At 32.8% G+C, this 12,445-nt stretch overlaps 2 protein-coding genes across 2 annotated transcripts in view; one reads left to right on the plus strand and one right to left on the minus strand.

Moving 5' to 3' along the window:
* The window catches only part of LOC138938185 (beta-1,4-glucuronyltransferase 1), a 117,310-nt gene that overhangs the window by 29,435 nt on the left and 75,430 nt on the right, over nt 1-12,445 (minus strand). The gene's annotated exons all lie outside the window — the stretch shown is intronic.
* Nucleotides 950-6,535, plus strand: LOC138938389 (uncharacterized). The gene is made up of 11 exons (XM_070305304.1): nt 950-1,462; nt 1,589-1,959; nt 2,082-2,304; nt 2,369-2,588; nt 2,724-2,999; nt 3,414-3,424; nt 3,913-4,431; nt 4,640-5,010; nt 5,133-5,355; nt 5,445-5,664; nt 5,867-6,535. Exons 1-11 carry the CDS (start codon nt 961-963, stop codon nt 6,132-6,134), a joined length of 3,204 nt encoding a protein of 1,067 aa, XP_070161405.1. The 5' UTR covers nt 950-960; the 3' UTR covers nt 6,135-6,535.

The raw sequence follows: 12,445 nt of genomic DNA on the forward strand, positions 1-12,445 counted from the left end.
AAAACGATATTTGGGTTTTGTCAAAATCCCGTATCTCTCATATCCGGCCGCCACTACAAGCAAACAATATTTACACAATTTTGCAGATGAAAGTTCGATTTCCTTTCACGTGGTTTGTCTACATAAATAATGTATAAAATCACGAAACTTTTTAAATTATGAGATCGGTATATATACGGTGGATAGTGTCGGAACAACTGGCGGCTAATGCGCAATTTATTAAGATACATGGCCTCTTTAATCGATACGGAAACAAGAGATGGAGAAACGAGCGACCTGAGAAAACTTATCGCCGTCTGTTACCGGAGACAGCGTGCTTTTAAATATATCTCAACGAGACGATTTATGATGCCGACAGATTTATGAGAATGTCCACACGTCTGTTTCAACGATTTTATATCCAACGCGAAGATACGTCGTAAACAGCCAATAATCGCGCATTAATCATTATGATTGTTAATCCAATCCTATAAAATTCACTACGTGAATAGTAATTAATAATAACAGATATAAACAAAGAAATAGATAAATAAATACATCTATGTATTGTAATTGATATCACGATATGGATCGTGATGCGATAATACATATTATACTGTATTAAACTCACACTTTAGAACTCTTTTATTTTTAATGACAAATCAAAACGAGACATATGAAACTGTATGTCATGTAATAAAAAAGTGCATTACAAAATTTCTAAAATAATTTATATTATATCTGACTTGTTAAATGAACATAAGGTCAAAATACACGTTTTACGCGATTAACAATTCAACTGACGCTCTACTTCAAAATACATTATATGCGCATTTCAAGTAGTTTGTTGCAAATAAAGTGTATTTGCACAAAGTTTTATCACAAATATATACATCGAATATATATATATATATCATTTCCTATAAATACTACGAGTGCATTTTACTTTCGCAATAGAATTTTACTGATATCATTGGAAAAATGTGGACTAAAATGTGTTTATTATCAATATATGTGTTTTTATGTGGGATAGTGCAATATAATGTGGCACACACCAAAAGAATATTAGTTATAACAAATTATCCATCGTACAGCCATCAAATAGTTTACCGTGGTTTATGCTTAGAATTAAACAAACAAGGTTACGAGATTGTGTCGGTTACCACAGAACCTATAAGAAACTCTTCTTTAAAAAATTATAGAGAGATTGATTTGAAATACTTTTACAAGGGTTTTCCTGAATATAAAACGCTAACACCATTTAATAGTGTCACCGAGGCAAGCTTGCGGCTAAAGTTTCTAGATATAGAAAACATTCTATGGTCTATATCTCACATCCTAAATCGCGAGGTCTTCAAAAATCCAGAAATGAAGAAATTATATGCAACTGATAGCAATGAACATTTTGACGCAGTTATTGTAGCGCAAGGTCCCACAATTTCATTGAACGCTTTCGCATACAGATTCAATGCACCTCTTATAGGTAAAAAAAACTTGCGACATCAAAGAATTAAATTTTACAATCTATTTTTTCAACATTAAGCATAATTCTTTTTCATTTTATTTGTACAATCATAAAATAATAAAAAGTAACGTAACACATATATAGGTATCTCAAGCCTGGATGTATACAATCATATGCGCTATATGTTTGGATCTTTAATTCTTCCATCGCATATTTCCAATTGGCAAGCCAATACGATACCCGAAAGCAATATGTCATTTTGGAGAAGACTTGTTAACTTTTATGAAGTGTGGAAGCAAATGTATAGCTGGGTAAACGTACATATTCCTATAGAGGATGCGCTCGCAAAGAAATATTTAGGAGAAGATCTGCCTCATATTGATGATATAACGAAAAACATGAGTATATACTTGGTGAACAAACATCCACCGCTTTCTTATATCAGATCCGAACAACCAAACGTCATATTTTTCCATGGTTTTCATATCGCAAAAGTACCACCTGCTCTGCCAAAAGTATATTATACAAAAATATATGTATATGTATATAATTTTTTAATGCTCTCACATAAAATATATTTGCGCTGCATTATATACATTTGTAAATCTGTTACTATCAGTCTCGTTACATTCGCTAGGATTTAAAACAGTTTCTCGACAACGCGACCGAAGGATTTATTTACGTCAGTCTTGGAACCAACGTTCAGTGGGAATATTTACCGAATAATACATTTAAATTCTTCGTCAAAGTATTTTCTACGCTGTCGTACAAAGTTGTTTGGAAATATGATCCTGATCTATTACTTAGCAAGTCTGAAAACATAATAGCATCGAAATGGTTTCCCCAGCAAAGCATTCTTGGTAATGTCGCTTCTATGTGTCTTATTTCGCAATATTAATCTCGTATTGATTTTCTCGTTTGTAGCTCATCGAAATATCAAGTTATTTATTTATCAAGGCGGCATGCAAAGTACCGAGGAAGCTATTCATTACGGGATTCCTGTCATAGGATTGCCCATTGTATGGGACCAGATGTATAACGTGCAATATTTAAAAAAATTGGGCGTTGGAGTTCATCTTCATAGTAACAATATCTCAAAAGAAAGCATCGAAGCTGCTATATCTGAAGTTATAAAAAATAAGAAGTATTACTGCATAAATTATATATTTTTACATATATAATCTCCTTTTTATTAAAGCTTGATTAATTTACACAATAAGGAGAAGAGCTTTAAATTATGTGTGCATTAATATAATAATATCGTATTTTTTATTTTAAGATACAAAGATCGGATGAAACATGTGAGTCAATTTTATAACGACGGACCGTATGACAGTCTTCAAAATACGATAAAGTGGATCGAGTACGTGATACGGCAGAATGGAACGCCTTTTTTTCGAAATAATCTTTGCTACGAGACATGGTATCAACGATACGATTGGGATATCATCGGATTCCTCGCCATAGTAATATTTGTAGCATCCCTTTTTGTTTTATGGGTGTTACATCAGATTTTACGATTTCATTTACGAATGTTATCGAATTCTCTGCGATAGTTGTTGGTGCAAAAAAATATTTTAATATTACTTTAAACACATATCCGAATCTGCGAGAAATATTTCTTCATAGTTGACACAAATAAAATTGATATATAGAATACCGCATAACAATCAGCATTATTTCTTTCTATTATTTATATTATTTATAAACTATAAACTTGAAATTTGATGAATGTATAATTTTCGTTAATATATCGTATCCCGCATTATTCATCAAACTTTTCAATCAATTGCATAATTACAATATCGTGATAACTGGTTATTAGAGAAAAAAATGCTAAAAGACTTTTTTATTCGATTTGATCCCAAAAATAGACTATTGCCTCAATTTTTGTTAACAATCTTATATAGTTTATGAACTTATTAGAATATAAAATAAATATAAATACATATATTTCTCACATTAAAAGTACGATAGCACGTCGAAGAAATTTTATATTTGTTTATTGATTGTCGAAATTTTTATCAATATCCCTCCTTATAAACACAATAAAAATATTATTAATTATTAAAGCGGGGATGAATTTGTAAGATTTAACAATTCTATCTTATTCTAATATAATATAAAAATTTATTGCAATATTTCATTCGCTCTGCGAATAAATGATTAGAGTCATCGAATCAAAACAATATTTGAAATAGAAAATAAAGATATGTATATATAAGCTATTTTTAATGTATTAATAAATTATAAACGATTAATATAAAATAATGTGTATAATAATTAAAATCTTATCGAAAATGTTTAGCTTTTCGATCTTACAACGCACAAATAGAAAATTCACATATATATACATATATTAAAATTTGGTTATTTAAATGCTCGTTATCAGACAGCACGATGCGATAGTGTCCTCATTCAAACTCTAATAACAACTATTGAAATAGTTGAATGCTTATATATATAAGTGCTTATAATTCCAAAAGATCAGTTCTACCAGAATATTGGCAAAATGTATAAAATTATTTGTCAAATGTGCGTGATTTTATCTCTATGGTTGCTGCTGGCAAACAACATTGCGAATGCCAAAAGGATTCTCGTGATCACGATTGCACCGTTTTACAGTCATCAAATAGTTTACCGGTCGTTATGTTTAGCCTTAAACAAACAAGGGCACGAAATAGTCATATTAACTTCATATCCGATGAGAGATCCGACGTTAAAAAACTATACAGAAATCGATTTGTCACATACAATATTTCTTGGTGAAGAGTTTAAAAAACAATTATTGCAACTACCATTGAATGAATTCAGAAAATACGTCTTAAACTTGAAAAACGTGCTTGGCGACGTGATATTTGATGAACCAAAATTTAAGGAACTTTATAGAGAAGATAGTAATGAAAAGTTTGACGCAGTTATCGTAGAAGCAATAGGCAATCCGGCGTTATTTACTATGGCATATAGATTTAACGCTCCTCTCATAGGTGAGATGATTTCTGAAAGTGACATGTACAGGATATCTTGCAAGTGACATGTGACAAGGGGGAACGGTCGATATTTTAAAAGATATTTGTATTGCTTGAGATGTTAGTATCGTTATAAGTATAAAAGTATTGACCTTTCCTTCTGCAAGAATTACGCCTTCGGTATCTTGTGAAACATACATTGATATCTCGATAATCCATTACACAGGAATCATGTCCTTGGGCATGCATAATTTTCAACGATATATTTTTGGTAGTCCTATACTTCCATCGCATGCTTCAAATTGGGAACTTGAAACGTTAGTTGGGGAAAATCCATCCTTTTGGCAAAGATTGCAAAACTTTATCGAGACATGGTCCTGTGTTTATTATTGGATTAATGATTTCGTAACCATAGAGCAAGAAATGGCTAAAAAATATCTCGGCAATGACATACCACGCATTATCGATGTAGTAAAAAATATGAGTGTGTTGTTAGTTAATGAAAACCCGGCAATCGTATACCCTAGACCTGAACAGCCAAATGTAGTATTTTTTAGCGGAATCCATATACAAAAAACACTGCCACCTCTGCCAAAAGTATGTAAATTTTCAAGATTATTATTATTATATCGAAAATTAGGCTGTATGGTAATATATTATTTCAACTTTTATCACTTTGTAATAAACGCACTAAATAATTAATTTTTAAATACGACAAGGAATTAAGACAATTTCTAGATAACGCAACAGAAGGATTTATTTATGTGAGCTTTGGAACCACCGTTGCCTGCCACACTTTCCAGAAAGAAATGCTAAAAGACATTGTTGAAGTATTTTCGAAGTTATCTTATAAAATAGTTTGGAAATTTGATTGCGATGAATTATCAAGAAAGCTCGATAATGCATTTATCTCGAAATGGTTTCCGCAACAAGGCGTACTCGGTAAAATTAAAAATGTTAAGTCATTGTTTTGCGATCGACAATCCATTTATATGACTCGCGCAACATTACCAATTATCTCATTCGTGCAGCTCATCCGAACATCAAGCTGTTTATTTATCAAGGCGGTCTTCAAAGTACCGAAGAAGCTATTTATTACGCAGTTCCAGTCCTGGGAATTCCTATTGTATCCGAACAAGAAGTTCGAGTTCGACGATTGGTCTCGCTAGGTGCAGCAATATATCTCAAATTAAACGAAATAACCAAAGAATCTCTCTCTACAGCCATTCATCAGATTCTAAACGATAAAAAGTATTTTGTATTATATTATATATTATACCATATATACTTTAATATGAACCATTATAATCAATTTCTGTTATCAAAATTTTCTGCTATTAATATAAATTACCCGAAATATCAATATCAATTTATATAATTAATTTATTACAATTATTTTTAACTTAATGCAGTTAAATACTAATACCGATTTGGTAACTTAATATGTGTTTAGTTACAAAGAGAAGATGACGTATCTAAGTTCTCTCTCCAAGGATCAACCATATGACAGCATGGAAAATGCAATATGGTGGATAGAATTTGTGATGCGTCACAAAGAAGTGAAACATTTCCGATTTAATGAATGCGATAAACCATGGTATCAACGTTATGATACAGATATCATTGCTCTACTTGCCATAATCTTATTTATATGGACATCTGTAATAGTACTAATTATTTTCAAGATTTTAAATCTTATTGTAAACAATTTTATTGTGTAATTTTTAAATTTTGGAACAGTTCTCAGCGTAGTAAGAAGATGCTATTGAAATTATAGAATTATTCCGTTAATGATGCTTTTGTGTCCCAGAAATGAAATTATTTTTCAAGGAATATTAAATGAACTTATATTTTCCTCAATTTTTATATCTATGTATATTATACTCACTTGCAATTCTGTCTTTATAAAAAATGGAAAACGATGCAATATTAGTTTTAAGCAATATTAATGAGTTGACGTAATTATTTTACAGTGATATGCGACATCATCATAAATCACATCATATTTAAAAACATAAATTTTAATGTCGATGTAAGCGCTCCACGTCCATCAATTATTTTATGAGATAACAATTCATAAATTAAATTGTATAATTTCAAATAGATATGTCAAATTACCTTAGACTTAATAATATGCATAATAATTAAACTAATAAAAATAGTTGAAATATAAGAATTACTTATTATTATCATAATATGTTTTCCTATTCTTTCTTATTATATATATATATATATATATATATATATATATATATATACAAAAAATATCAGCTCTTTAGTTTTATATTTTCTCATAATTTATTTTTACTAATGCAACATTGAAGTTTTCATTGTGTAAAATATTATTAGCATTAAACTGCATGGGACTATCAAAATTTCATTATGTAATGCTAAATAAACGCGCGTATTCGCGAAGTACAATACATATTCTCTTCAATTATAAGCTTTCTAAGTTAACTAACGGTATGACAAAATTATGTGATTATCCCACTTTGTAACGCATAAAATATAGAACATCAGAGTATGCTAGAGTTAGCCAGTTTGGCACTGTATTAATGTTATAGATATACAGACTGTATAGCCTAAAGCGCAAAAAAGGTAATTAACGCAAAATCTAAATAATCCTTAATTATATGCAACATGCAAGTTTAAGTATTTATAATTCTGCGTATATCACACAAAGCAATATATAATTTTCTCTTTATTATTTAAATTAGTTATTTTATTATTTAAAGTATATATTAGTTAAAGAGACTCTTTACAAAATTTTATTTTATTTTTAATAAAATTATTTGCATTACATACGAACGATAAACTCATTTCTCATTATTGCAGATAGATCATTAGCAATAAAATCTATAATAAAACGTCAAAAAAAAGGCAGTTTTCTTACTTAACTATAGATATGTTAAAATAAAGAGAGAAGTAATTTTTGCGATAAACCAAGTAATCTTGGCAACGTTATCGATGTTGCAATCGGTGCGATCGCGATCTAAAGAAGTGATCCTCGATATGCCGTGCAAAAGCCGGCGGAATTCCGACCGGCTTCTATCGCGATGCGACGGGAACGTGTCATCTTTTAGTAACCGTACCCCCCAAAGTATCCTGGACTCATCAGCCGTGGTAACACCAGGAGCTTACTCGACGCAGCCGACTTAACTCGAGCTCGGTGGAAACTTGGCGCGAACTAGATTACCATACCACCGTCCGCACGTACCGTCTAGGCGTACGCAGCTACGACGTGTTACATACAAGATGACGATGGTCGAAGTGTTTCACGGGATTTCGGAGTTAACGTACCGCATCGTGTTTCTCTGTGAAACCCAACGCAGGCAAATTCGAAGCGAGCGGCCGCGCAAGCCGTGCAACCATCGCTCGCGCGTTAAAGCACAAAAAAATTTCATCGAAACTTTAATGATCTTTGCGCAAAAAATTTGAACAACCTCAGCACTAATCAACAATTTTTGCGTGTAAACAAAGTTTCCGATACCGGGGAGTTTTCAGCTCTTTCACGATACGATAGCTAAAAAAATGTATTGTTTCAATTTATTTATTCACGATAGATTCCTCGCGCATTGCGCATCAATCGCAATTTTATATCTGTTTATAAAATCTCTAAGAAAATTATTCTGTGATGCAGAATTAATAAAAATTTCCGCGATTAAACAGCCATATATATATAGAGAGAGAGATCACGCATCGTACAAAGATAGAACCAAACAAGAGCCAAGCAGATCGAAAGTCAATGGAAGGATTTGCACAACGGGATGCTAAACAATAAGGAAGGAAGAGAGAAATGGAAGAGCTACGCGTGTGTGTTCCTGGCGTTCCACGTCAGGGAAGTTCCCCCTTTGGCTTAGTGGCGTCGCGCGATGCATTATGCAAGGTGGTAAGATCTGGAAGGGAACTGCCTGTCTTTCCGACTGTCTCTACCGTTACGCCGGCGCCGGGACGCGCCCTCGTCACACAATTGCTAAACCATCGTACGCCATCCAGGGAGAACAAAGACGAGAAATTCGCGCAACTCCCTTGAACTAAATTAGCGCTGGTGGATATTAACGATTCATAGTGTAGGCAGCCGAGCTAAGGTCGTAGAGTAAATTAGTAAAATCGTACGATATTCGCGAATTATTTTAATAACTACATTTAACTATTAAATCTCCTCTGCATATATCTAGAGACACAGTTCTCAGTATAACTTCTCTCTCTTTAATTGACAATGAATATAAATATACATAAGATACTATACATGAAAATATTTTAGGAAGCGCAGGGTCTCTTTCTCTTGCAACAAAGTGTAATATATACAGTTTCGCGCAATCGCGCGCTTGCAAAAATTATATTTATATTTCAATCCTTCCCCTCCCTCCTCTCTCTCCCTTATCATTATTCTTTTTATTGTAAAGATAGATTTCGTCTGTCTGACGAAATTAGTATACCTATATTTTTGCATCAAAAGTTTTCTTAAAACGGGAGAATCTTCTGATAGATCAACGAAAATAAACTCTTGCGTTGCAACATAAAAGAATCTTTTTATATAAACTAAACTAATTACATATATATACATACAATCTTCCATATACAAAATTCCATATATATATACAGATTTTGACAATTTACAATACTATTGTAATTGCATTGAGATATGACAAGAATGTATCGCCTCGAGACGCACGCTCGTCTCAGCTGCCTATTTTGCTTGGTCCTATCGGCCGATCTTAATGTGGTAATCATGCGGCGTATGCGTGGCGCGTGGCGCGTTAGGTGTACGCATTACATGATTCACGGATACCTGATACATAGCATCGCATTGTAACGCGAGAGATACTATGGCACGATCGGCGCTCAGCCGATGTGTCAATATGCCTCTCGATCAAATCTACGAGATTCAACTCGTCTTGCTCGTTGACTCATCGCCAAACGTGAACGCCAAACTGTCCGTGAATAACTACAAGCGCGAGATAGAAGGTTTAGTCGAGATCAAATGACAGAGAAAGAGAAGAGATAAAATCAACGATAAATTCCATTCGACCTTAAGCTACGCGTCCTAAATAGTTGCGCTTGTATCTCGATAACGACAAACGTGTTTTCAATAAACTTAAGTAGCGCGGTGGTTTTATCCATGCTATTTAACAAAGGCTTTCTCATTGCAAGCTGAAGAATTTTAGAATAAGAGAATATTTAGTTTATATAGCAAATTGTAAATTCTATAAAACATTTATATAAAATATATATATGTATATATATTTAGCTTATAATTACAAATACACAGCATTTTTATAAATTTAATTACATCTAATTTTAATATTTGACGTAAGCATATTTTTTTTTTTAATTTTGTTAATAACAAAGTATATTTTTATCATTTTTGTCATAAATATACGTTGTACACGCACACAAAGCAATAATATAATTCAAAAAATTGCAACAACATTTTAATGCAATAATTTTTTAACGAAAAAAGCGTTGTAATTACTGTTATAATATATCAACGACTTACGCGTTGCGTCGAAAGCAACTAAATGCACCTAGCACAAATTGGATCACCAGGTTTGTTTATGAGGAAGCAAATATTTCGTCGCGGCTACGGTAAATTGTTTGCCCGCGGCGAGCCCAGGCTGCGCGCTTTTAATTTGCACGGCTGGCCTGTCATCGAAATGGAAAGCCCAAAAATACGAAACGGATGAAAATTTAAGAGCAATGTATCGCAACGAAACAGCGAAAATCTTGCCACGTTTTTTTTTGATGTACTACGATATAATAATAATTTAAATTATAGTAATTTATTTAGAAATGTAGGAGAACGCTTTCCTTAGACGCTCGCTATTCGAGCTCTCGAGAGGATGACTGCTCGGGTATTCTGCCCGTGTACTTAACTACGGATATAATTTTAATGACCATCTACCAGCGCCCGATTTTACAAATGCCGCGATATCGGAGATGGGACTGTTAATTGTCGCTCGCTTAATGCAGTGTAGGAGAGAAAATATATGTTCTGAGTGTTGACGCCGCATGGGTATATGGTACATAAGATAAGAGGTCAAAATGGCAGATCTCTACAGAAACAATAACATTACTTCTAGATTAGATTCGAAACACACACAGAAGTCCTTTATAAAATTATTTAAATTAAATTATATATTTTTTAAGTCTCTTTATACATTTCCCGAATTAACAAGATAGGATGCGCAAACATTGCGTAACGCAAAGTTTATTTTCTAAATAAGAAAAAAAATTTCATAGAAAGAATAACAAATAGAAACTAAACGACACAGCTTATCGTATCAACCATATGTGTTGTAGCGGACAAACGTGTGCACTCTTCAACATCTGGCACACGTTGAAGATGTTACACAACGCCGACTTTAAAGGCGATATAAAACCGCACGAAATTGTTGTTCTCCTGGCGGAAATAATTTTCGTCCCATATCCGGAATCTAAAATGTTCATTATCTATAGTGACAACCACAGTTAAACGCGAACACGTGTTTTATCCCTCGTGATAAATATATTACAGAAGAAATGTCACTGACTGAATTTCGTGTTATATAATAATTGTGTTATTACTAACACTTTCACTCTCTCTGTTTCTCATTTCTTCTTTAATAATGTATTAAATCCATCTGTATAACGTGAATTTATATATATATTTGAAAATCTACAATACAATTAATTAAAAATACAATTATAGAATTTTAGATAAAATATTATTTCAATGTCTCTCCCTTCTTAAATTTTAATAAATTTCTTATAAGCAATTCTCATCAAATTTTTCAGTAACTATGTGAGAAATTGTCGTTGTACTATAATAATTATTTTATACTTATTTCATTATTTTCTATTATCTTAGAAAAAGACTTAAATGCCCAAGTTATTCCCTTAATCGTCAAAAATAATAATGAGAGAAGAACAGCGATAAGCTAATCATTGGAAAAATCATTCTTCATTACTTATTCATCGTTATTACTTATTCGCATTTTCAAATCCCTCTTTGTTGCTATAGAAGAGTATTTGATATCAAAAAATAAAATAAGAGATAATTTTGATTTTTTTATGTAACGTCTCTCCTCCTTTATAATGATTGTATTTGAATGATGAAAATATTTTTTTTGCATGGTATAAAGCCATGATTTTAACTTATATGCCACTGGACATAAATATCCATAAAATAATCTTATGCGCAAATTCGACCGCATTTTTAAATTTTTGTCTGCCTTATTGTATCTGTCATTTCAAATTTCTTTCAACAGTCGCGACAAAATAAAAGAGCTGAAAGAGCATAATTTATAGATGGATTTTTGTAGTGGAAAACGATAAAAGAGGTAGCATTAAATTGGTGTTAAGAACGAAATCCCGGTCCAACGTGGGGATTATCGTTGTGTACAGTTAGCAATAACCAACTAGAATCCAACGGATTATCCTCTTTGTAAAAATAAATGCCCGAAGCATGCGAGTAAAGTTGAGAGAGAACTTCTAACTTGAAACCTTTTGAGCGCGCGAACGTCCGGCTTGTGTGCTTTTGTAATATGAAGGGATCGATTGATCTTTTCTTTTATAAATAATGCGTCGATATGCCATTCTTGTGATTACGTCGGTCTTATCTATATTAATCCCTTGACGATACTATCAAATTCCACAAATTAGTCCCTTGCAACTAATTAACATGATAATCGCAATGTCCTCCGATTCTCGAATATCTTTGTAACAGAAGCGCTTGAAATCAACCCATGAAATCCGATCCCGGTCAAGCCCAATTAAACCCTGGCCTCAACCAGCCAGATCGAGACATACGAAGAGAACGGACTCGATAGAGAATTCGAAACTTGTACACTTGACGTGTATTCGAGCGATGCTGCCCACGAGCGCTATCGCACATAACGTCAACTTTCCTACGGAGAAATTATGCGTTAAGATCTTTGGACCGCAGACCGCGATATCTTGCGTGCAGAATTACTCGAGATCGCAGGAGGGGGTGACAAGCTCCAATTTTCATGTGCTAATGCGGAATCCGCATTTCCATCTATTCTACTCA

Source organism: Polyergus mexicanus, unplaced genomic scaffold (assembly GCF_030449975.1).
Source record: "Polyergus mexicanus isolate NDT 795.1 unplaced genomic scaffold, iyPolMexi1.0 SCAF_12, whole genome shotgun sequence".
NCBI classification, from domain to species: domain Eukaryota; kingdom Metazoa; phylum Arthropoda; class Insecta; order Hymenoptera; family Formicidae; genus Polyergus; species Polyergus mexicanus.